We start from the raw sequence: 25,480 nt of genomic DNA on the forward strand, positions 1-25,480 counted from the left end.
ATCACTGTTTCCAGGCTGTGAGAATGTTGACTCCATAGACTTTTTAGATACCATTGTAGTTTCCTCATATGCAGTCTTGCATATGGAATTAGAAGACTGCAGGAGGCCATGAACCCCAAGGCTTGCAATATTTGTCTTGCAGATAGCAGGGTTTTTGTGGCCACTTGTTTGAAGTAGGCTACCAAATAAATTTGTTTCTCTGGTGTGAGGAAAGCCATCTGTGAAGTTGTATTCAAGTTTGCTCCCAGGAATGTAATTTGTTGACAGGGTACCAGGTGTGATTTCTTTTCGTTTACGGTGTACCCCAGACAAGTTAGCACCCTTTGTACAAAGGCCAGATGATTCAAAAGTATGTCCTGGCTTTCTGCCTGAATTAAACAATCGTCCAGGTATGGGTATATTTGAATATTTCTTTGCCTGCAAAATGCAATGACTGGTGCTAGGCACTTTGTGAATACCCTAGGCACAGCAGATAAGCCAAAGGGCAGTGCAAAGAACTGATAGTGATTGTACCCTGCTTTGAAGCGCAGGTATCTTCTGCAAGATTCCCTGATTGGGATGTGCAGGTATGCTTCTTTTAAATACAGTCTTACCATCCAGGCATCTTTTCCTAGCATAGGAAGCAACTGGTGAAGAGTCAGCATCTTGAATTTTGGAATCATCAAGGTGTTTAGAGTAGACAGATCCAGAATAGGACACCATGATTTGTCTTTTCTGGGTACCAGGAAAACTCTTGAGTAGAAACCTTGTCCTTTTTCCTCTTCTGGTACAGTTTGAATAGCCTTCATGTTTAAAAGGGAGAGAATTTGCATTTGAGCCTCTGCCCACTGATTTGGGTGTAGATCTGGCCAACCTTTTGGCATTGATAATGTGTGGAAGTGAAATCTGTATCCTTGGGACACTACATTTAAAACCCATTTGTCCTGGGTAATGTCTTCCCAGTTTTTGGTCTACAGACCAATCTTTCCCCCTAAAGGAGCATTCAGTTGAGAAGTGCTTGGAAGATTTAAAATCAAGTCATTGCAACAGTTTTCCATGGGGGGAGTCTTACTAGTCCCAGATTTGGAAGCGGAAGGCCCCCACTGCTTAGTCTTGTGCGTACAGAGACTGAAACCTGGGGTTTCTGCTGTGTCTGGGTTTGGACTGAGAAGCGCTGGAAGGGGCCGGAAAGGACCAATTCTTAAGAGGGCCAACGCCTACTAAATCCTGGAGGCTGAACTTGTAAGAAATCATTGACAGTTTGCATAGATTTAGCTTTATCGTTCATCTTTTTAAGAACTTTCTCAGCTTTGTTGCCAAACAGGCGGTCCTGATTTAAGGGAGCATCCAACAGTTTAGCTTTAACATGATCAGACAAAGATTGCTCCTTAAGCCAAGCATGCCTTCAGAGTACAGACCCAGTGACAGCAGCCCTGAAAGAGGCCTCTAATGAATCAAACCAACATTGCAAAGTATGTTTTCCAACCTGTTCAGCAGAATGCATTAAATTCTGTAATTCCTTATTTTCAGCACAGTCAGGAATCAACATCATTTTCTGTTTAAGCAATCCAATAATATGTTGTTGATACTTTAACATATGAAACTGACAGTTTAAAGCCCTAATGGCCAAGGTTGCAGAAGTGTTAACCTTCTTACCCCATCTATCCAGCGCCCTGGAGTCTCTATCAGAAGGGGTAGGGTTTTTGGCAGTAGAAGCCTTAATGCTCTTGGGTCCCTGTGAAATAGTCTCTGGATCCGCAATAGGATTTAAGGAACTTGTGAGAATCAGGAACCCTGTAATATCGGTCAGGTTTTCTGGGAGCAGGAGGCAAAGAATCAGGGGCCAAACTAGAGTCTGAAAAGGCATCAACAATGACTAGTAATGGAGGTATAGCTAAAGGCCTATGCCGAGGCAGGAGTAAGAAATCCCTAAGCCTCTTTTTCGAATCAGAAAAATCCTGGTTTTCCAGTGGAAATGCTCCCTTAGAGTGTGCAAGATTTCACCAAAAGAAAAATCCTCTGGAGGGGAAGCAGAGGGAACAGAGTCCTCTGCATCAGAATCCTCATAAGTAGACAAGGTTAAATCTAGATCATCAGAAGAATCAGAAAAATCAGAATTCTGGTCAGAAAATTCATAAACAAATTCAGTCCTATGTTTCTTAGAAGAGGGAGGACGGCTTCCCGATTAAAGTTATAAGGTCTTCAGCCATCCTTATCATTTGTTTTTTTAGGCATAGAGGCCTGAACATGCGGCCTGTGTGTCAGTTTACTAGGCACAGTTCAAGGTTTAGGCCTTAAAGAAGAAGGAGGCGTCAGTTTAATATGCAAGTCCGTAGGCCTGAATACACCCTCAGAAGCCGGTACCTACACAGCAGCTCCGGACCCATCCAAGGTAGAGACATCCGCAGGTTCCACAGTTGAAACATCTCGCGAATGGGTCTCAGTAGAGGCCTGCGAATCAGAAGTAACGGGTATCAGGGGCTGCGAAAGCGCCTCACTGAGTACCGGTGAACTGGCGACTGGCTTAGGAGAAGCGCTGTTGGCAGCTTTGGACATAGGCGGCCTGTCTCTGTCTTTATCTTTGCGTTTTTTCGGAATCACGGTAGTCGGATGGCTTACCGATGATATTTCTGGATAACTGAACCGAGAACCAAAATATTTAGAGGTGAAAATATACCGACAACGGATAGTGCGTGGATTGAATAAGGCACAAAACCAACAGTAAGGTACGTCGTGGTCAGGGCCTAGGCAAGGAATACAGTACGAATGAAAATCTTTGTGAAAGAATTGCAATTATTAACTTTTACTGACATCGGTAAAGAACAAGAAAAAGTTTCCCCAACGGGGTACTTATCTTTAGTTGAAGACTTTGGTTCTGAAACTCAAAACAAAAATTTCAGGAGTCGGCCGACCGGCACTTGCGAACTGCTTCTGCTTCAGGCACCGCATGGCAAGAAATGATGTAATGGTGTTGGCTGCATGTTTTATACCCCTGACGACCTGACGTCATGGAAGAAGGGGCAGCAACCGATGCAGGACCCAAGACTTTGTTAATCAGGCCGAATGAGGGCTACTGCATGCAGATAACCCAAATGTGATGACTGCAACAGTGAAACACGAAGAACATCTATGACGGCATAGGATACCTCTCTGAATAGATGGACAACTTATTCCACATAGCACAGTACAGTCACATAAAGCATTCTAGTGTCTTCACTCATGTCTGTGATAGTGATGTTTTAAATTAATTCTTCAAGGGGTCTAGATTAGAACACTGAAGTTTCAGAACTTCGAATGTTCTAATATCGAACTCTATTCAGCAAATGCTGAAAATAGCGAAGCTGCAGAAAAACAAATTTTTTCCTAGGGAAAGAATTTGGTTATCCTCTGTCGCTTCTCTATTTTCAGCGCTGTGATGGAACGTTACAGGTCAGGTTCAGGTAAGTGTGGGATTGTGTGGAAGTGAGGGTTACGGCAAGTTAGGTGAGTTAGGGTTAGGGCATGGCTCAGGTAAGTGTGGACGTGAGGGTTAGGGCGGGGTAGGTGAGTTAGGGTTAGAGCGCGGGTGAGGTGAGTGTGCGATAGTGATGGACCTTAGGGTTAGGGTTAAGGTAAGTGGACAGTTAGTGGTGTATGTACAGTTTAGTGTAGGGTTAGATGTAAGAATTTAGGGGTCTACATTAGAACATCGAAGTTTCAGAACTTCGAAAGTTTTAATATCGAACTCTATTCAGCAAACGATGACAACATTGAACATTCAGAACAGCAAATTTTTTTCCTAGGGAAAAAAATTCACTGTTCCGAAACACATACACACAACACAGGCACACCAAACAAACAGGAATCCACACACATACACCTAAATTCTTACATCTAACCCTACACTAAACTGTACATACACCACTAACTATCCACTTACCTTAACCCAAACCCTAACCCTAACGTCAGTCACTATCGCACACTCACCTCACCCGTGCCCTAACCCTAACTCACCTACCCCGCCCTAACCTTCACGTCCATACAATCGCACACTTACCAGACCAGCTCCCTAACCCTAACTCTTCTAACCCGCCCTAACCCTCACGTCCACACAATCGCACACTTACCTGAACCCGACCCGTAACGTTCCACCACAGTGCTGAAAATAGTGAAGCGACAAAAATGGACAACCAAATTCTTTCCCTAGGAGAAAATTTGGTTTTCTGCAGCTTCGCTATTTTCAGCGTTCACTGAATAGGGTTCGATATTAGAACATTCGAAGTTCTGAAACTTCGATGTTTTAATATAGACCCAGAATTTAGGTATATGTGTGTGCGGATTGCTGTTTGCTTGGTGTGCTTGTGTTGTGTGTATTTGTTGTGTGTATGTGTTTCGGAACAGCAAATTTTTTCCCTAGGAAAAAATTTGCTTTTCTGAATGTTCGATGTTGGCAACGTTCATTGAATAGGGCTCGATATTAGAACATTCAAAGTTCTGAAACTTCAATGTTCTAATATATAGCCAGTATGCCAACATGTGACAAGTACCTTCCATTCAGTCTACCTACTATTGCCTAATTCAATGGCACACAGGACATGATAAAGCCAAGTTGCAGTACACATATGTCTGTGTGGTTATTTATAATTATTTCTTTGCTAACAGTTAGAAAATGCCATAAAAAGTAACCAGTAAGTCCTATCCGCACTACTGTACCATCACTGTACATTACCAACATCTTGTACTGCCGGCTTCTATTATGAAGCACTAAACTAAGCATAGGACACACCATTGACAGTAAAATGTTTAAGTTGTTCCCTCACTCTTTCACTAGGTTTCAGCCACACAAATATATTGTAAAGTCATAAGATGAAAATAAGCAAAAAAAAAAAAAAAAGACTGCTGTGAAGTTTATAAGTACCTGATTCTTAACTTATGCTTAGTTTTGATGAAAATCTAAGCAGAGAGATGTTTGCAGCACTCCTCCAATTAAGACATACCTGGCCAGTGTCCTAGTAATGTTGTTGCAAAACCTGAACTCTCTTGGCTTTAGTGCCAAACACAACCCATATGCACAGAGTAATGTAGTACGTAGTATCCTTAGTTAACACAAGACTTGATGACCACTATTTTGCTATGTAATAGGCACAACTGTCAATATTCTGCAGTTGTGCCTGAGACTCTTACTGTACTGCAACAAGCACATACACATATTAGTGCACTTCCAGCAGAGCCAATCTGTTACTGTGACGTTAAACAGTGAAATTACATACCGGGAAAACATCAGGGTCATCATTGCACATCTGCAGGAATCGCTCTGGCCTGGCAGACGAGTGTTCAGGTCCCTATGAAAAAACAGAAAACTGACTGTCAAGTAATGCACTGAATGCAGGAAGCTTCTTAATAAGCCACAAGGAGGATCTTTCTTTTGAAAATTCCGTAACCACCGTGCTACTGTATGCTGAAATGGGCCAGAGTGTAAGAAACACCAGCAAATATACATTCACACACATTATGCAACTGGAATTCCATCACATATACATGAGCAACAACAATATTATAACACAACAACAGAATCTAAGCTATACAATGTCTCCAAAATAAATTCAGTCAGCAAAGTACTTCGTTCTCACAGGACTAGCAAATCTGAGATGTACAAGTCACTACGGCAGAACACTCAAAAGAACTTTGTGCACATCCTTCTGTGGGAGTTGCAAAGAAATACAAGTGAGAGACAGTAAAGAACATGACCATCTACAAATCCAGTTCCAAGTTATGGTAACTAGGTATGAAAATCAATAACAAACATGCTGTGCACATGAAAAAACAGTTCAAAACTGAATAGAAGACAAAGTAACATCCCTTTCTGGGAACAAAAAAGGCATAAAAGTAACACCTAGGTTAGTCTTCAGACACTGGACACTCCACATGAAGGTACAGTAACAGAAAAGTGATTCAAAGAACAAAACCAGTACCCAAACCAACAAATGGGTAAACAAAATAAGAAACAACACAGGACAGTTATACCTTGCATCACAACACAAGGCAACTGCAACGACTTACAAAAATCAATAAGGCGCCAGGGAGTTGAAGTTCAGTTCATACTCCAAATGTTGGTACACAGAAGCTGGGCTTCTTCTGCATGCTGAAATAGGTAGACCTGTTATTACTGAAGAGAATTTGTACTTCTTACCATTCCCTCCATGCCATGAGGTAGGAGAAGAACAATGCCATTCTGCCTCACCCATTTGGCCTGTCCGGAACTGATGAACTGGTCGATAATGCACTGAGCAGTGTTATGGAAATCACCAAACTGGGCCTCCCATAAAACCAAGGCATTGGGGCTGGCCATGGCAAAGCCAAGCTCAAAACCTAAAGAGAAAAAGAAACAGAACAATTCACTCACAGCACACTAGGTGAGAAATGCATGGCGGTAGTGTAAAAGTGAAATTAGACACCGCCGATTATCTGACAAAACACTACTCACAACATTTCACCGTATCTCAATAGGTCAGACTATTACTGTGATCACAACCATGAAAACAAGACTACTAACACATATGTAAATCTGTATTCCCCTAGTTTTTCACATCTTATTGTTTACTCCACAACCAAGCAGGTTTAGGAAAGAGTGTTCAGAGGTGGGATCCTCACTGTCATCTTACTGCAAAGAAAGGCTCTATCAGCTTTCCTTAACCCATTTGCTCTCCCTCTGGGTTTGGAAAGTGTGCTAGACTGAATATCTGATGTCCTTCTATTTCCATGTTGCAGTATTCTTACTGTGAGATCTTCCGCCTCAGGCAACCCAAACGTCCGGCTCCAATGCACAAGCTTAAGCCTGGTTGCTGACAGGTGCGTCACATGTAGGACCATAGATCAGGGTCCTTAAACGTGACATCTGTACGTACAGACCTCAGAACTTTTCTGTAGCAGTCGAATGTCAGATCGATCGATCGCTTTGCTCCGCTGTTTTCAAGATGTCTAAAGATAAGTACCCCATTGGGAAAAAAACTTTTTCTTGCTTGAGCTTTGGTTGCTTGCTATTACTGTTAGCCAATGTCAGCTAGAAAGGGGAAATGTAGGTGCTGACATCAAATTCCGCACAAAGATTCCCATGAACTTTGTTTGCTCTGCCTAGGCCAGGAACAGGACCACATCACCTATAGTATCTGCCAGTCATTTTTACCGAGAACTCTCTGCAGCCATCTGGCAGCCTTAAAATTTTACCTAGAGAACCAGAGGTTAAAATGCCTAGCCCTAATGCATGAATCAGGAGTCGGCCATTGTGGTGGAGCCACCTAAAAAGAAGGCCAAGGTTACTAGGCCTACCGCGACTGCCTCTCTGGACGTCCCGCCAGCTGCCGATTTAGGAGTTGAGGGACGTCCGCTAGAACCAGCGTTTTCAGTGACTACCCTCAAGGAAGCTGCCTCGGAAGCACAGGCCCACATGTCCTTGGAGGTTGTTCTGACATTGGCTTTGGCACAGGGAGAACTACTCGCCCAGGGGACCACAGAAATCATCCTCTCAGGCCAAGAAGGGATGGTGTTTTACTCCAGGCCTTTCCTAGTTCCAAAAAAAGATGGCTCTTGGAGGCCTATCCTGGATCTATTTTTCCTAAACCTCTTTCTGAAGGTCTCTTCCTTCAGAATGCTATTACAAAGCCTTCTTCCACTACTGCCACTCAAAGCTTTCATGGCCACCTTGGACCTGAAGGAGGCATAACCTCTACATTACCATTCGCCCAAATTACAGGAAGTATTTGCATTTTGCTGGACCCTCTTCACATTTTCAATTTATTGCCTTGCCCTTTGGTTTATCTACTGCACCAAGGGTCTTCCAGCCCCAGCAGTAGCCTACTGCAGAAAAAGAGGGATCCAAATCTACCCATACCTAGACGAACTCCTCATACTGGCAGAAGAGGAACTCACTCTCAGGAATCATCTGCTTTTCACCGTGTACCTACTCCAGAGCTTGGGGTTCCCTCTCAACCTGTCAAAATCATCCCTCACCCTAGCCCAAGACGAAACCTTCCTAGGTTGCAGGATAAGAACAGACTTGATGAAGGCCTTCTTCCCTCAGGACAAAGTCTCCTCCCTAGTCAGCCACTTCCACATCCTCCTCCTGGTCAACCAGTTCTCAGCCAGGCAGTTCATGCAATTCCTAGGCCTCATAGCAGCTAGAATTCCTATGCTACCCCCTCCTAGGCTGCACATGAGGAAGTTCCAGTGGTACCTAAGAAATGTCTGGTCACAACACAGACACACCCGGGAATTTCAGGTACCTCTCCTACCACGCCTGAAGACAGAACTGAGGTGGTGGATCCAGCAGGTGCAACTAAACCCAGGCCTACCCCTGCAACCCTCCAGCCCAATACAATGCATGCACAAAGATGCCTTGGATCTAGGGTGGGCAGCAACTATGAATGGTCTCAAGGGACAAGCCAAATGGGAGCCCTCCCCTCAGAAAAAGCAAATCAACATCAGGGAGATGACTGCGGTCCATCCAGCCCTACAAGCTTTTCTCTCTCTTATGCAACCAGAACCCCTCCAGATCTTCACAGACACCATAACTGTGATGTGGTACATCAACAAATGGGGGGGGGGGGTCTTACCTACTCTGCAAGGTAGCAATACAGGCATGCAAGTTAGCCTCTCAACACATCTCACCGTAGGCAGTCTATATTCCATCCCAGGACAACCATCAAGCAGATGCCCTCAGCAGATCCTTCTCTCTGCATCACGAATGGACATTACACTGAGATGTGTTCTTAGACGTTGTCCACCAGTGGGGCACACCTCAAGTAGATCTATTTGTCTCCCCCCAGAACAGACAATTACGGCTTTTCTGCTCCATGGATCCCTCCCCACTAGCCTGGAGAGTGGACGCCTTCTCCATTTCCTGGAAGGGACTGTTCCTTTATGCCTTCCCTCCCTTCACACTTATTCAGAAAGTCCTTCTAAAAATTCAGAGGAACAAGCCAAGAATCTTGCTGGTGAACCCTACTGGCCAAGGCAGCAGTGGTTCCCCCTTCTTCAATCTTTAGCCAAGGGCAATCACAAGTTGCCTCACAAGGTGGACCTACTCACACAACAGAAGGGATCTCTCAGTCACCCACTCCTGGAGATGCTATGCTTAACCCTCTGGGTGATCAACTCTTGATCCCCTTCAGACACCGGTACACTGAGGACATGCTATCTATCCTGCAGGAGGTCAGGAAACCCAATACCAGGAGGTCCTATGCTTCCAAATGGGAAGATTCTCAAAACGGTGTCTCCAAACACAAAAGGGACCCCTTCCAAATGGATGTTCCTCTAGTCCTAGCATATGCATGTGAGCTTATAAAATCACACCTCTCATATTCTTCAGTGAAGGTCCATTTATCTGCTATCTCTGCCTGCTTACCCACTGGACCCACCTATACTTTCCAGGTTGGATGTCAAACTGTTCTTAAAAGGGGTTCTACATGTTAGGCCACCAAGGAAACCTATCCCACCACCTTGGGACCTAAACTACATGCTAGAAAAACTCACAATTGTACCCTTTGAACCAGCTAGCTCTGCTTCTCTGTAGATGTGCAAATGGAAGACTGTCCTACTTGTAGCCCTTACTTCTCCCACAAAGGTTTCAGAATACAAGCACTAATAGCATCCTCACCCTACATAATCTTCCACAGAGATAGGGTGACTCTTCACACCAATCCCTCCATGCCCAAGGTGGTCAATGAGCTGTCCCTCAGTCAGTCTATTCACTTACCCACCTTCTTTCCTTGCCCATAGAATGACAGTGAGAGTACTCCACTCCCTGGATGTACACAGAGAATTTAAGGTTCTATTTATACAAAAGTTACCAGAAAGTCCAATCAGCTCGTGTCCTTCCACCCCAGAGCCCCGGGCATGGCGGTATCCAAACAATTTCCTCCTGGATAAGGAAAACCATCGTCTTCTGCTACTCCTACCATGGCAAACACTTACCTTATGGGGTCAAGGCACACTATACAAGAGCTGTGGCTTCTTCTGGGACCTTCCTCAAAGGCTTGGACACAACTAACATTCTTGAGGCAGCCACAAGGCCCTCTGTGCATACCTTCACCAAACATTACAAATTGGACAAGGTCTCCACAGCCAGGACAGGATTTGCAAGGGAATCCTGCATGGATTCCTGGAATCTGCAACTTCTTCCACCACCCTTCCCTATTATTCAGCTGTGGCACTCTCCCACAGTAAGAATACTGCAACATGGAAATAGATGGACATAGAATAGGTGTGCAAAATCTTACCATAACCATAGACATCCTTCTCTTCCATGTTGCAGCAATCCTTCCCACCCACCTAACCCCCTTCATCACATTTACCCTGTCTAGATGGCATCCTTTGGTACTCCCTAGAATACTGTCCGACTGGGCAGTCAGTTCTGGAGGTCTGTGCATGTAGAGGTCACATTTAAGGACCCTGGTTTATGGCCCTATGTGCGACGTCCCATGCACCTGGCAGCAACCAGGCTTAAGCTTTTGCATCGGAGCCAGACGTTTGGGTCGCCTGATGTGGAAGATCCCACAGTAAGAATACCGCAACATGGAAGATAAGGACATCTATGGTTATGGTAAGATTTTACACAACTATTCTTTCTCGCACATTTTTAACGACTCTTAAGATCTGTCCCATCAATGGGATGGATTCCACTTCTGGTCTGCCCTTCTGGTTGATGCAGCAGAGCTCAGTTATCAACTTGTGCTCCTTTTGGCCACTTACTCCTCTCCCCAGGCTGTCCCAGTAATTTCAATGCTGTTAAATCAACTATGGTTACTGCTGGCACAGATGGACACAGTGTACTTAGATCAGTCTATGGGTCAAATAAGCTCTTTTTACTTCTGATATCAGTTTGCAGAAAATAACTGGTTAGGTACACCTTCACTAATTACAATTTGGCAATTTTCTGTACACCTCCAGAAATTCACACTGTGGTGTAATATATTGACTACATAAGCATACATATACCCCAAGCCTGAAAGCTTATCCCCATGTCCCTACCGCCTTCTTATAAAACAAAAAATAAATAAAATAATAATAAAGTGGCACTTAACCTGCTAAGCAAAGTAATCAACTTGCCTGAATTACATGGGACTCCAACAGCCAAGGCAGAAGAAAAACATCCCCACCTCCAGGGAGACAAGAGGGAGAACATAAATCAAATGATAAGGTAATTACAGATTTGATATAACTAATACCAAAGACCCTCCTTGAAAGGTCCCTAGTTGGCGTGAATCCTAAATTGTAACAACCAGGGTAGAAGGAGCCACAGGATTGCACATGCACAGTTAAACAATAAAGAAATAGGAGTACCCACTTCTCAAAGACTGCTTGATTCCTAGAGTGAAAGTTAAGATAATATTACTTGATGAAGGTTTTCACCAAAAAGCAGAGTTCCAACAGAAATTCTTGAAGCAAGCACTACAGACAGCCATTCCTGTAGTGAAATTAGCTTTTACTGCAGCATTTCCATACTGGGTTTCCTGCAGCCTTATGTTAAACAATGACGTTGGCATTCCGAAGTGTCTGATTGACAACTGTTAACACCCTCCCTTTCTACTGCCATCACTGACTTCAGGCTCTTTCAAAGACAGCTTTGTAATGATTTTATCCTCATGTTACTCTGAACATAAACCAGACTGGGAGGGGCTTCCCTTCTGTGAGTGCCCTATATAAGGCACTGCTGGGTAGTAGGTTCCCTTGGGGGTAGTGCTCTGACTTGTGCCACAAGTGGGTCAGGAAAGTAACTGTCACACTGTGGCTGGAAGTGTTTTTAATTTTTTTTCTTCTGCACTCTGTCTCTCTGATGTACTGACATGATGTCAGTGGAGTCTAATGGTATCACAAATGGAATGCCCTCATTTACCAAAAGATATCTTCCCTAAAATGCATAATCTCCTACTCTGCAGCACCATGTTGCCTGCACAAAATCAGTATCAGCACTGGTAACTGTGCTACACTCTAAGTGCCTTGGATAAATCCCCTGATCCTTCCTTCATGAAAAAGAAAAGTAGACAGCCTTGTCCTTCGCCTTTTTCTCCCATGCCAGCACCCAGCAGGTACCCAGGACACTAACTGAATATGGGAGACCTGGTCACAGTGAAGGTTCTCTCTCTCTCTTAACTGGTGGGGCCTTCACACATAAAGATGATGGGCAACCTGATTCCACAAAGTCATGATGCACAAGAATAATGCACATATGCATTTTGACTGAAGAATAATGATGCCAAATTATACAGCTGTCTCAGAACAGTTAAGGCCACCTGCAAGCTGAGTGGGTCAAGGCCTGATAAGTAAAAACAGACTCCTAGCAGCCTCAATAAACTAAGACCCCAGACAGCAAACCTAATAAGACCAAGGGATTGATAAAACTGAAGAAAAGTCATAACTACAGCTGGAATTCATCATAGCTGTAACAAACATAACTGTCTTGAAGTTGAATACTTTTCTGTGTAATTTTGAAAGTCTAAATACAAATTTTCTCAGGCAGCAAGGGGCGACAAGAAACCATTCGTCTTTCTTCCCTGAAATTTACAATAAGATGTGGAGTTAGTAGGAACAGTAAGAATGAATACTGAAATCTCCCATGCCATGGGAGACAGAATACATTCAGTGTTAAGTCTTCTCATTGCCCTGTGGCATGGAGCAGAAACAGCAACCCACATTTTGCTGGATGAGGACACAAGCAGCTCTGTTTGCAATGGCCAGAAGGACTTCTTTGAGCACCAAGTGGCAGATGAGGAGAACTACTCCTCAAGACCACACACACTTCACAAAGAAGGAGACAAAGTGGACTCCCAAGCCTTCAAATGAACCGATAATGGTCAGACTCTGTAATGACTCATAGGTTAAAAAAAAAAAAAGAGGAGACCTTTCAGAAAAGTAGTGGGGATTGCAGACCACTCTATGGCTGGTAAACAGCTGTTTGTAACCAAAAGCTGATGAACATTATGGGGCTCTGAAGCCACAGCAAAGTCACACTGCTGGAACATCAGCATCATTAGGTGTACAAATGATAACTTAAAGACTATGGCAATCATAAAGCTCAGGAGGACTATCAAAAGGCAGTCTGTGGACCATAAGAAAAGCCCTTCACCTAGAAAGGTAAGACCACATCCTCTTGGACCAATAGAAGGCAATTATTGATTAATATTTCAGCATGTCCAGCTCAATAACAGTAAAAGCAAACCTCTAACTGGGAGTCAAACCTACTTCCTCTAATGTAAGGGTCACCAATAGAACTGCAGTCTACAGATGGCTCACTCCCAAAAGCATATGAATAGGGCTACCAGACGTCAACTATTTAAGAAAGGAATCGCATCAAAACTCTTCTCATGCAGGTCTTCAATCACTACGGTTAACACCTTGGTAACGGTACTGGGCACCAAGAAAAAATATGGCACAGGAATGCAAATTCAAAGTGAAGTGGTGGAGTGTTCTATAAGGATCATTAAAGATGTGTCTAAAAAGGAGAGCATATCCAGTAAAACTAGCCAGGCACCCTACAAAAACAAAGGTATCAGCCCTTTCAAGATGACAAACCAGATATAAGAGATGTGCCAGCTGAAGCTGCCGAGTGAGAAAATAACACATGGAGGCAAAAAAACAACTGCAAACCTCTGAAAAATGTAGATGCATCTACATCCATGTTCAAAAGCAAAGGACAGGCCTGTCCCAAAATTATTAGTGAGAAAGACTAGTCCACAAGCAGAACTTTTTCTGGAGAAAAACTGGGGAGTTCTAGAATGTGATATCGACATTTAAAACCCACTGACTTCTTTGCGATGGTCCTTCAAATAAGTGTCAAACCTGGACAACCACTCAGCCTTTCATCCAGGTGTGGTCACAGACTTGAGTCAAGACTGTGATGCAGCAGCAAGTGGAATTGTCCACTTGGGTACTGGCAAGATTGTGTGATGTTTAAGAGCCATGCCCTGGATTAGGAGAAGCCATTAATGGGCCAGGCCTAGAAAGGAAGAGGGAACAGGAGGGGAATAAAAAATGCCTTCCTCAGAAGTAAGAGTCTCCTTCCCTCTCAGAAGGCCACTAACCAGGTTCTACACAGCCTTTTCCTGGCCTTTTCCTTCAGAGATGGCAGTTGCAACCATATCAACGCCTTTCAAACACATCCCTGATCCTGCATTTCTAGCCATGTCATGTCAATAGTCACACTTACAGCAAATAAACATGATGACGGCTAACTGCAAATACACAGAGAGACTATTAAGAATGTCATCCTGCAGCCAAGGCTCTGGGCAGTCTTTTAACTTGTATAAGACATTTTTGAACAGCTAAGAAGCCAACAGTGCTGTCTTGGAATAAGAACACATCTGACAGCCAAAAGCCTCAGGACTCCATGTGGCATTGGAGTAAACGGTCTTGCCACACCTGTCGAAAGCTTCAGATTTACTGCAAAGTGGTGGCATAACAAAGTATGTGAAAGTAATAACGTTTCATCAGAATAGCCAAGTTATCAATTGCGACATAAAATATAAATGACACTGCAGGTACAAGCAAAAAGTACTGAATTATATTAAGAAATACAAGGTGTAAATAGCAATGTTGCAATAGACATATTTGGACAGAAATGAGCATATAAATCGGCAAACAAACAATTTCAGAATGGGCACTCAGCAGAGCATCACGGACAAAGAAAAAGGGGAGTAATAATACAGACTGAAAGAGAGGCTCCAACAGTGACAGAAGATGAAAAGACAATAATGGGTTATTGGCAGAGAACAAGGATTACATGGGTATGTATTTAGATTTCATCTAAAACTACTGGTATGGAGCTTATGAGAATTTTGGGAAATACTACTGGCTTTCAGCATGGGTATTATTTATGGGTGGGGATGAGAACTTGGTCTGCAATAGTGAAGATGCATCAGGTGTCTGAGCAGGGAATATAACCAGAGAGTAGATTTGAGGATATTTGGAATGGAAGACGAGAATTTGGTAAAAGGGACTTACAATTTACATATCAGTCACATTATAGTAACTTGGCTAGAATGGACAGAAATTATATTTCATAACAGCATTGGTATTTAACAGCAAAGCTTTGAAATACATCCACAAACTATTCAAGATGAATACATGGGTAATGAAGTAAAACTTAGATAATGGCACTTTCCTACTTATCTGTAAAAAACGAGAGGGCTTTCAGGAACAGGTAGTGGAAATGATTTGAAGCGATTATGGAAAATATAAAATTTCTTTAAATAGGATAGCTAGAGTGTGGGATAAAATGAAAATTTGGAGTTTTAAATGATGGTAGAAATAAGAGAGAGAAACAGGGGAAATGACTCAAAATATTTAGAGGGGATGACAAATGCTGAAGTACTGCAGAAGAACAGGAGCAACTGCTGATTGTCAAGGCGAAAAACAAGGGAGCATTTGGATCATATGCACGAGTTTGGAAAGGTTGCTATTATTTTTTTTTTTTTTTGGAAAGGTTGATATTCATTTTTTTTTTGCTATCAACTCCAGTACGCAAAAACTCTTAGCTCAAAAACAACAAAAGAAACTTTGCAAAGCTTAGGAAGCTTATGGCACAAAAATAAATCCTATACAGATAGTTTAGATATTTCAAGAACTTTATAAAAGTTTATATTAAGCAGAGGATGGGGAAACCAAATAAAGCAAAAATGTAAATATTTATGAAATATTTAACTATGCCATGTTTAGAGGAAAGTGAGGTTCAAGGATTAAGATGGGAAGGGATGAGATAAAATGGTGACGTATAATCAATCAAGAGGGAAGTCTCCACGAAAAGATGGCAATCTAGTGCAAGTCTGTAAGCAGATGGAAGAAACCAATGAAGATTTGAAAGGTTTCATTTAAAAACATTTTAAAAAGGGGTGGGGGGAGCACAGTATAATCATCTTGAAAGAAAGCTGTGGTGGCTGTTAATGAGGGTAAAGATCCTTCAGACACAGCATAATATATAGATAGATTTAAATTTAGCACCTTGATTTTAAAGTTTTTATGTCTGTATTTACGAACAGAATGGCAAAGGTGTTGCCAACAGTGACAGATACAGACCTGTTTTGGGGAGGGGAGGCAAACATTTGATAATATTAATAGAATGACAATGATCCAGAAGGAAGCAGAGTGTAAGAAAATGCCATTACTGCGTCTTCATGCAGAGTGGGTCTTCATGCAGAGAAAGCATTTGATACAGGCAGATAGGATTTTAAATATGGCAATGGTTGGATATGTATCTCCTGAAAGAATAATAGAGTTAATAAGGAGAATATATAAATGGTCAGAAGCAAGAATTAAGGTGGGAGGGTTTCTCTCCCAACAAGCATGTTCTTGTAGGGATGCCCTCTTTCCCCATTATTATTTGCTTTGTATTTAGAACCATTTGAAAAGAAAAAAGGGAGCCACAATTCAAAGATATAACAGGTTTGGCAAAAGTTATCTTTATTTGCAGATGATGGTATTTTACACTTGATAAATCCATGAAAGGACATCTCTGTGTTGTGAAAAGTCATGACAATTTCAAGTCTTTTCGAAATATAAAATACATGACAATAAAATAAAGGCTACAGTAGCACTCTATGTATCCATAAATGAAATGGTTATGCAATACCCATACTTATGGGGACATGATAAAAATTAAATATTTAGGTGCATGTATTAAGAAATCAATTACGGCAGCTAAGGATATCTGAGAAGAGACTAAATAAAAGAGAAGACAAATACTGAGGAAATGAATATGGATTGTAATCTGCAAGCAGTGAAGTTTTTTTATTCCCCTTAGATTTATACACAGATCAGTTGTATTTTTATCAAACAGAGGAGAAGTTGTGTGAATAATACAGAGATGAAGGAATTTATTTGGGAGCAGAAGAATGCAAGAGTTAGGTAGGATAAGTTGATTCTCCCAAAAGAACAAGGTGGTTTACAATTACCCAATTTGAAGCACTGAAGTCTTACAAACAATAAACATAACTCAAGCAGAAGGTTATAAATCAAAGTGGAAAGGAGCGATGATGAATTGGGGTGGGGGGGACAACATGGGAATGCAGAAAGGAAATCTTACCAATAGAGATGACTGCAACTAAGGACTACAGAAAATAGGCAAAAGGGGGCTGGAAGTTACTAAAGAAAATTATCAAAGGAATCAAGGTACTGGGAGCAAATATCTAGTGAGGAAAAGCTACAGTCGGATGAGGCCAAGCATTTTTGGACTGCAGGTTAGAGACTGCCTTCCCTACTAGGGATTGATAAGAGTACAGGCAAAGAGAAACAGATAATGGAGTGCAAAGTGAATGACCAGCTCTGTTTGAGTTTTTGGTTGAGTTGAGTTTTTGGTCGAGTCTAGAATAGGAGCTGTGGTTAAAAAGGATAATTAGTACTGCAGAAAATACAGTATGGTAACTACAAGAATCAAACAAAAAAGGTTAGAAAATATTGGGAAGAGAAACTGGAAATTCAATAAAGTTGGTGGATATCTGTATGTCTCCCAAACATGCAACGAAGTCTTAAAGCTTTGGGATTTTTGCATAAATATTTCCACAAGTATTTTTATATCCCAAGCAGTCTTCAGCAGAGAATATTTGCTCGGGTAGACAGCAAATGCTGAATGTATGATGAGAAAGAGTTATTGGGAACATGTTTTTTTGGAAATGCAACAAGTTGGCTGATTTAAAAAAAAAATCCCTACAGAGTACGCTGCTAGTAATGTTGGGGGAGCAAATGTTCGCAACTAATGAAATTATTTCTTTCAGCTGGGATACAGGATCTGAATTGCTAAGGGCTGCCAAACTAGCAAATTACTAGAAAATGGAAATCAAAATCTAAACCAACTCTATTTGAAGTACTATTATAAAGGTGAGAAAAAAACTGGAGATGGGATATGCAGAAAAAGACAAGAAGAAATTACATACAGTTCTCCCTTTACTTAATGTCAGGAGGGAAAACCAGTGTTCCCTGGGCCAGTACGGAGCCATTAAAATAATTAAAAGGCCTGTCTGACCCAGCCCTCAGTAATACTGTGGGGTTGAGGGGTACTGGTGGAAAGGCATACAGAAAGAGGTCTATCCATTTCAAGTAGAAGGTGTCTGCTCTCCACACCCCTCTCTGAAGGATCCTTGAGCATAAATTGCTGTCTTGCCTGTTTTCTGGAGAAGCAGAAAGATCAACATCTGGCACACCACAGTTATGTGTTAGGTCTAGAAAAAAAGAATAGTTGTGTAAAAACTTACCATAACCTTAGATGTCATTCTCTTCCATGTTGCAGTATTCATAACAGTAGGGAGGCTGCTGCCTGCAGTGCTACCGTCGGCCAGTATACCAAAGTCTTTGTTCCACAAGGGTATGTGTGACATCCCTTACGAGGGCCATAAACCAACGATGAGTATAAAAGTGATGATTTGCCACATACAGTAGTGCTCCTGTGTGTTAAAAGGGGGTTCCTACTTGGAGACCCTTAGACTTGGATGTAGGCCAGGCCCAGGGCAGTAGGTTGGCTGTGTTGAGAGTGGAGATTGGGGAAGAGAAAGATTATGTCCCCACAGGTAGGCCATGGTGTGACAGTTTGCAAGGAAACGGGGTAGGTGGGTGGGACTGAATACTGCAACATGGAAGAGAAGGACATCTAAGGTTATGGTAAGTTCTTACACAACTATTCTATGTCCTTCTATTCTCATGTTGCAGTATTCATAACAGTAGGGAGAGTACCAGGGCTTTAGGTATGAACCAGGGTGGAGGAGTGGATTCCATGGTCAACCAGGCCTTGGAGGATTGACCTGGCAAAACCTGCTCTTGCTCTGGAGGCCATGTCCAGCTTGTAATGCTTGGTGAAGGTGTGAACCAAGGTCCAAGTGGCTGCTTCTAAAATGGAGGTGAAGTCAATGCCTTTGAAGAAGACAGAAGAGGAGGCAGCTGCCCTGGTAGAGTGAGGTTTAACATGGCCCTGCAAGGATTTTCCATGATGGGAGTAGCACAAGGTAATGGATTTAGAGATCCAGGAGGAAATGGTCTGTTTGGGGACTGCCTTCCCTGGGGCTCTGGGATGGAAGGAGATGAATAATTGGTCTGATTTTCTAATAGATTCCAAGTAGTACCTGAGTTGCCTGTGTACATCCAAGGAATGAAGAGTCCTCTCTGAGGAGTTTTGTGGATGAGGGTAGAAAACTGGTAGATTAATGGTTTGATTTAATGAAAGTTCATTAACTACACTGGGCATGAAGGAAGGGTTGGTCCTGAGAGCAACTCCGTCCTTGTGGAAAACAAGATAAGGAGAGGTAGCCATAAGGGCTTGTATCTCTGAAACCCTCCCGGCAGAGATAAGGTGCACTAGCAAAACTGCTTTAAGGGTGCATAGTTTCAGGGAAACTGAGTGAGCTGGTTCAAAAGGAGATAATGTTAGCTTTTCTAGTATAAAATTGAGGTCCCAAGGAGGGGGAATAGGTCTCCTGGGGGGTCTGATATGAAAGACTCCTTTCAGAAAAAGTTTGACTTTCAGTCTGGATGCCAGAGGAGGTGATATGGGCAGACAAGCAGAAATGGCAGATAAATGGGCTTAGACTGAAGAGCAAGGTAGTCCCGAGTGTGGTAGCACACACAAATAGGATAGCACCATTGGTATAGGAGTAATACGAGTGTCCTGTTTTTTTCCTTTGACACCACTTGGAGAATCTGCACCACTCCTGGTACTAGGTTTTCTGGCCTCCTGCAAAACGTCGAGTACATCCTCTGAATACAAGTGTCTGTAAGAGATTAGAACCCTATCACCCATAAGGTAAATTTCAGGTTGTTTAGCTGTGGGTGGAGTAGGGATCCCCTTGTCCTGTGTGAGGAGGTCTAGTCGGTGGGGTAAACCTGTGGTGATTGCCCTTGGCTAGTAAGTGGAGGAGGGGAAACCAATGCTGTCTTAGCCAAAATGGGGTCACCAGTAGGATTTTGGGTTTGTCCTTCTGAATTTTCAGAAGGACTTTCTGAATTAGTGTGAAAGGAGGGAAGGCTTAAAGGTACATTCCCTCCCAAGAAAAGGAGAATGCGTCCACTTTCCAAGCTTGTGGATGTCGATCCCTTGTGCAGAAGCTGGGCATCTGTTTGTCCTGGGAGGAAGTGAAGAGATCTGCTTGTGGAATACCCCCACCTGTGTATCAGGTCCAGGAAAACCTCTCTCTCTCTGAAGCATCCATTTGTGAGAGGGGACTGAGGTTCTGCTGAGTTTGTCTGCCATAACATTCTCTGTTGAGGGAATATACACTGCTACCTGGTGGACCTGGAGAGAAGATGCTAAGATCCACATCTGGATGGCCAGGCTGCATAGGGGGTAGGACCTTGTCCCCCCTTGCTTGTTGATGTACCACAGGACAGTCACATTTGTCTGTGATTACTTTCAGGGTGCCTGGTAAGACAGTAGATTTGAAAGTTAGGAGAACTAAAAGTAATGCTCTCATTTCCTTGATGTTGATGTGGCCCTTTTGTGTTAGAGTGGGCCATTTGCCTTGTGCTGAGAATTGTTTCTGGTTTGTTAGGAGCATTGCACCCAACCCCAGGTCTGATGCATCTGTGGAGACCTTTTGTTGGGAGGACTGGAAACTGTAGGTGAGTTCCTAGGTTGAGGTGCAGTGCTGACACCCACCACCGGATTTCCTTTTTTAGGCACAGAAGTGGGGGAAGGGGCAAGTCCATGGGTTGGGAGTGTTGGCTCCATTGTTTTTTTTAAGACCCACTAGATTTTGCGCATGTGGAGTCTTACCAGAGGTAACTTGGGTATCAGAGATGCCATGTGGCTTAACATTCTCAAGAATTCCCAAGTTGTCAAGGAAGTGTGGGTGAGGATCTGTGTGAAATATAGACAAAGGTCTTTGATCCTTTGGTCTGGGATGAATGCTTTCATGCTGTCTATTCTGATCCTGCACCCCAGGAAAACTAAGTCCTAAGAGGGGGTCAAGGTTGCGATTTTGCTTGATTTACGATAAACCCTAGATGAGTCAGGGTGGAAGACACCTATTTTAGGTGAAGTAGAAGAACTTGGTAGTCTTGACGAAGGATAAGCAGGTCGTCTATGTATGGGTATTACCTGTATACCTAGAATCCTGCAGTGAGCAATGAAGGGGACTAGGCACTTTGTGAACACTCAAGGAGCAGTGGAGAGACCAAAGGGCAAGGCAGAGAACTGAAAATGGCAGGAGCCTATAGCAAAGCAGATGTATTTCCTGTAATTTGGATGGATAGGAATGTGGAGATGGGCATCCTTCAAATCCAGGGCTACCAAGAAAGCTTGTAGGGGTATGAGTGGTAAGAGAAGCAGTAACCTAATCATTCTGAAGCTGGGAACTTTGAGGAAGAGGTTTATGAAAGATAACTCTGGGACTGGCCTCCAAGGGCACTCTTTCCTTGGTACAAGAAACATCCTGGAGTAAAAGCCTGTGTTTCTTTGTGGGGCGGGTACCTGTTCTATGGTACCCTGAGTTAGGAGTGGTTGAATGATGGCTGGAAATAGTTGGATTTGTGTTTTTGGTGGTTGAGGAATACTTTGGAAAGGCGGAAGCATCCACCAAGTCATGAAAGAGCCTCTCTGAATGATGGCGAGGACCCATTGTTCTGCTGTGATTATCTGCCAGGAGGGTAGGGAGAGGGTGAGACGAAGGGATAAGGGTGTGTTTGGGTCCAAAGTAGGTGATTCACAGTGGAGGTAGTCTGGATTGGCCACACTGACTCCGAAAGGACGTAGTGGAGGAGCTGATGGGAAACTTAAGAATAGAATTTTTTCTGGGTTGTCAACATCCCTTAGATTGAGGAGCTATGTGAAAGGACTGCCTTCTAATAAAGGAGGGCTTCCGTGAGTAGTTCCTATGGTATCTGGGAATAGGGGATACCAGAATATGTTTGAGATTTTATAGTTCCTTTCCCTTTTCTTGAAGGCCTTTGAGAAGCTCAGCAGAAGCCTGTCCAAAGAGGGCCTTATTGTCCAAGGGTGCGTCAAGTAACTGTCTGTACATCCATGGGGAGAGGTTGAAGCCTTACCCAGGATTACTATCTTAGAACCAATCCTGACGCAGCTGATTTAGATGAAGCTTCCATAGCATCATAACTGCACTTAATGGAGTGCCTAGTCACTTGGGATGCGGTGGAAAGCACACTGTTGACTTGGGCTTTTATGGGAGAATCCGGCACCTCGGACAGGAGGGTACAGGCTTTGGATGTGGTATCTAGGACATACCTAGCCATATGTGTTTGGTAGCCGAGAGCCCTTATAGCCAGAATAGAGGAGGTATACACTTTCTTCCCTAGTCTGTCCATGAATTTGCTGTCTTTATCCATTGGGTAAAGGGCAGCAGAAGGTAACTGCCTTGACGTTTTGTCAGCAGAGACTGCTATAACAGCTGGGTCTCCTGGAGGATTTCTAAAGAGGAACTGGGTGTCCTGGGGGACCTTATAAAACAGTCTGGACATTTAGAGGCTGGTGGTTGTGAGTCAGGAGACTGAGAAGCAGCCAAAAACGCATCCTGGAAGACAGGTAGTAAAGGGGGATAGCAGAAGGTGGTGGTTGCTCCATTTGTAAACGGTCAAAGTACCTTTTCCTGGAGTAAGAAACCTCTGATACCTGCCACTTAAAATGTTCCCTCATGAGGGAGACAGTGTCCCCAAAGGTAAATTCTTCTCCTGGGGACTCAGGAGACATGGAATCCTCCTCCTCTGGAGTGATGAAATCCTTGGGGGAGTCTATCTGGGTTTCATAAGAAAAGGATTCCTTTGAAGAGGAGTAGTCTTCCTCAGATACCTGTAAGGGTGGTTGAGGTGAGAGAGTAGGGGGGAGTTGTTGTGGCTGCAAGGCCTAAAATGCCTTAAAGAGACTGAGAGAAAACTTCCCAACCAGGAACTGGTTGAGGTTCAGGGCGCTTAGTTTTCTGTTTTCTCTTCAAAGCAGTAGCTGGTGGAGAAAGCATCGAAGTGGCCGTCTGTTTGGTAGGAAGAGAAGGAGCTGGGCCCTCAGACTGAGTTGAGTCATGGTTCCCCTCCGCCATCAGTATTTGATGGCCAATTAACCTCAGCAAACGTACACGCAGTTTCCGGCATCCCAGCTTCCATTAAGGTTCCCGGGCTTGCTTTGGAAACCGCCATCTGAGAGGATTCCGGGCTTTCAAGTGCCTTAAGAACCTGTTCGGATGCCTGAGGCACAGCTTGAGATTCTGGCCTAATTTTCTTGGCCTTTTTCCTCAGCGGCACGTCGGACGGGCCTACTCCTCCTTCCATACCGAGCGTTAAGCGATGTAGCCTTTGATTTTCTAAATACAACTTCAGTGTTGCCAGGCAGCTGCGAAGAGTTTTGGGGACAAAAGATTTGCAAATGGGGCAGGACGTACGGTCGTGGACCTCGCCTAAACGAAATACGCACATCTCGTGTGTGGCCTTGTGAGGAATTTGTCTCCCACAAGCACACTTACCCTTTCTAGCTGACATGCAAGTCTAAACTTTAATCAAAAGCAATGAAAAAACCCAACAGGGCACTTATCTGTATCGGTCGAAGAAGCGGTCATCTGGTCTTGAAGGGAATCGTAACCAGTTGTCTGAAGAAACGCGATCTGGTTATGGAACTGGCAAACAGGAGTTCGACTTTCACTGTGGCAGAAAAATTCTGATGAGGGTACGTGCAGATGTCACTTTTATACCAAACGTCGGTTTATGGCCCTCGTAAGGGATGTCGCACGTACCCTTCTGGAACAAAGACTCTGGTACACTGGCCGGGCAGTGGCACTGCAGGCAGCAACCTCCCTACTGTTATGAATACTGCAACATGAGAATAGAAGGACATCATCCCTTTTAAAAACCCATTCACAAAAATCTAAGAGAATTCTGCCGAGATGGCCTACAATCAGATTGTCCTGATCTACTGTGTGAGAGACTGAGTGCAAACCCTGGTTGCTGTGCCGTAAGCCAAAGTTCCATAGCTAGCCTGCATCTGTGGGGGGGCGGGGGCAGTAATGGGTTCCCATCTGTTTATGTACCACAGGACTATGGTGTCTGTCAGAATTTTCATGAGTCCTTGAGTCAAGTTTTCTTCAAAGGCTTTTACTGCCAAAACAACTAGTCATCTCCTTTGCACTGATATGCTAATCCTTCTAAAGTTTGTCCCAAGTCCCCTAGACTATGAATTGCCCTAAGTGAGCTCCAAGGCTAGATCAAAGCTGGTTACACTGTTGCTGTGAGTTTGTAAGGAGCCCCTGGAATGTTTTTCACACACTCTTCCCACTACAGAATTTCCCTTAAACATGGAAGGAGGGGAGTAGTTATTTCTAGGGACATCTGGTGCTGCACCCAATTGTTCTTTACAAACTATTGTACCTTTCTCGTGTGCAGTTTTGCTAATGGAATCATAAGAATGCAAGAAGCTCTGTAATTTAGGAAACTTGGAAATTCCTTTGCAGTAATGGCCTGTTTGCTGTGTTGGCTCCTGAGAGAGTCTATAAGGACAGAGATCTTGCCCTCTGGAAGGAATGCCATTTACTTGGACTAAGTCGATAACTGTTGTGCTGGGGGAGAGTTTTGACTTCTGGACACAGAAGTAGAACTACCTTCTCAAAGCAATCCATGATGTCTTGCAAAGCTGTCAGAAGTGTTGAGGGTGATGTGACCCTGATCAGGCAATTGCCCAGGTAAGGGTAAATGTTGATTCCTTGTGTTCTGTTAAAGGCACTGACTAGTGCCAGACATTTGGTACATATTCTGGGTGCAGCAGATTAATCCAAATCGTAATGCACAGAATTGGTAATGTAATCCCCCTGCCTGGAAACACGAATTTCCTCTGGTCCTGTAAAATAGGAACATGAGGATAAACATCCTCCAGAGTTATCATCAATGATCCTGGGAGTATAAAGGATAGCAGTCTTTGCAGAATCAACATTTTGAATTTTGGTACCACTAGAAACTTTTTTTTAATGTAGAAATATCCTAAGAGGTGGGAGTAGAACCCTGTGCTTCTCTTTCCTGGAGGCACTTTTTGATGGACCTTGAAGCAACAGGTCCTACAAAAGGGGAAGGATTAATTTTGTTATTTTGGAGTGTGAAAGGTGTCTAGAAAGCATGGAGTTACCAAAATGGAGGGAATAACTCCCAAGATCTACAGTACCCAATAGTCTTGCGTTATCCTTTCTCATTGAGCATAGGAGGAGGAAAGCCTTCCTCTTAAGGTGGGGTTGGGTGGATGGGATGTGATTCGGGGAGAGGGAAAGGGGGTGCTGGGTACAGTCACAGCTGCTCCCTGATGGAGGAGGACAGGGTCTTTGTATCCCCTGGATTTGGACCGGAGCTTGGTCTGCCACTTCCTTTGGTGTATGGCCCTTCTCCCTCTAGGCCTCAGGTAGTTGTCAGGCAGCAGTGACCATGAAGTTCGTCTCTCATCATGAAGGGGATACTGGTGTCACCACAGTCACCAGACTCTGGCATCAGAAGCCATGGCTTACTTGATTTTGGATTCAACTGACAGTTTAATGCTGGCACGGTGAAGAGGGCTTGAGTCATGCCTGCCTCTGGG

General features: G+C 43.5%; 1 protein-coding gene across 3 annotated transcripts in view; it reads right to left on the reverse strand.

Moving 5' to 3' along the window:
- Positions 1–25,480, reverse strand: part of OGDH (oxoglutarate dehydrogenase) — a 1,195,521-nt gene that overhangs the window by 234,109 nt on the left and 935,932 nt on the right. For all 3 annotated transcript variants that reach the window (XM_044084237.1, XM_044084236.1, XM_044084238.1), the window contains 2 exons: positions 6,149–6,327; positions 5,229–5,300 (listed from right to left, as the gene is read on the reverse strand). In XM_044084237.1, the coding sequence (XP_043940172.1) occupies positions 5,229–5,300; positions 6,149–6,327 (251 nt within the window). The remainder of the gene's footprint in view (positions 1–5,228; positions 5,301–6,148; positions 6,328–25,480) is intronic.

Source organism: Protopterus annectens, chromosome 9.part0 (assembly GCF_019279795.1).
Source record: "Protopterus annectens isolate FY-2018-M chromosome 9.part0, PAN1.0, whole genome shotgun sequence".
NCBI classification, from domain to species: Eukaryota; Metazoa; Chordata; order Ceratodontiformes; family Protopteridae; genus Protopterus; species Protopterus annectens.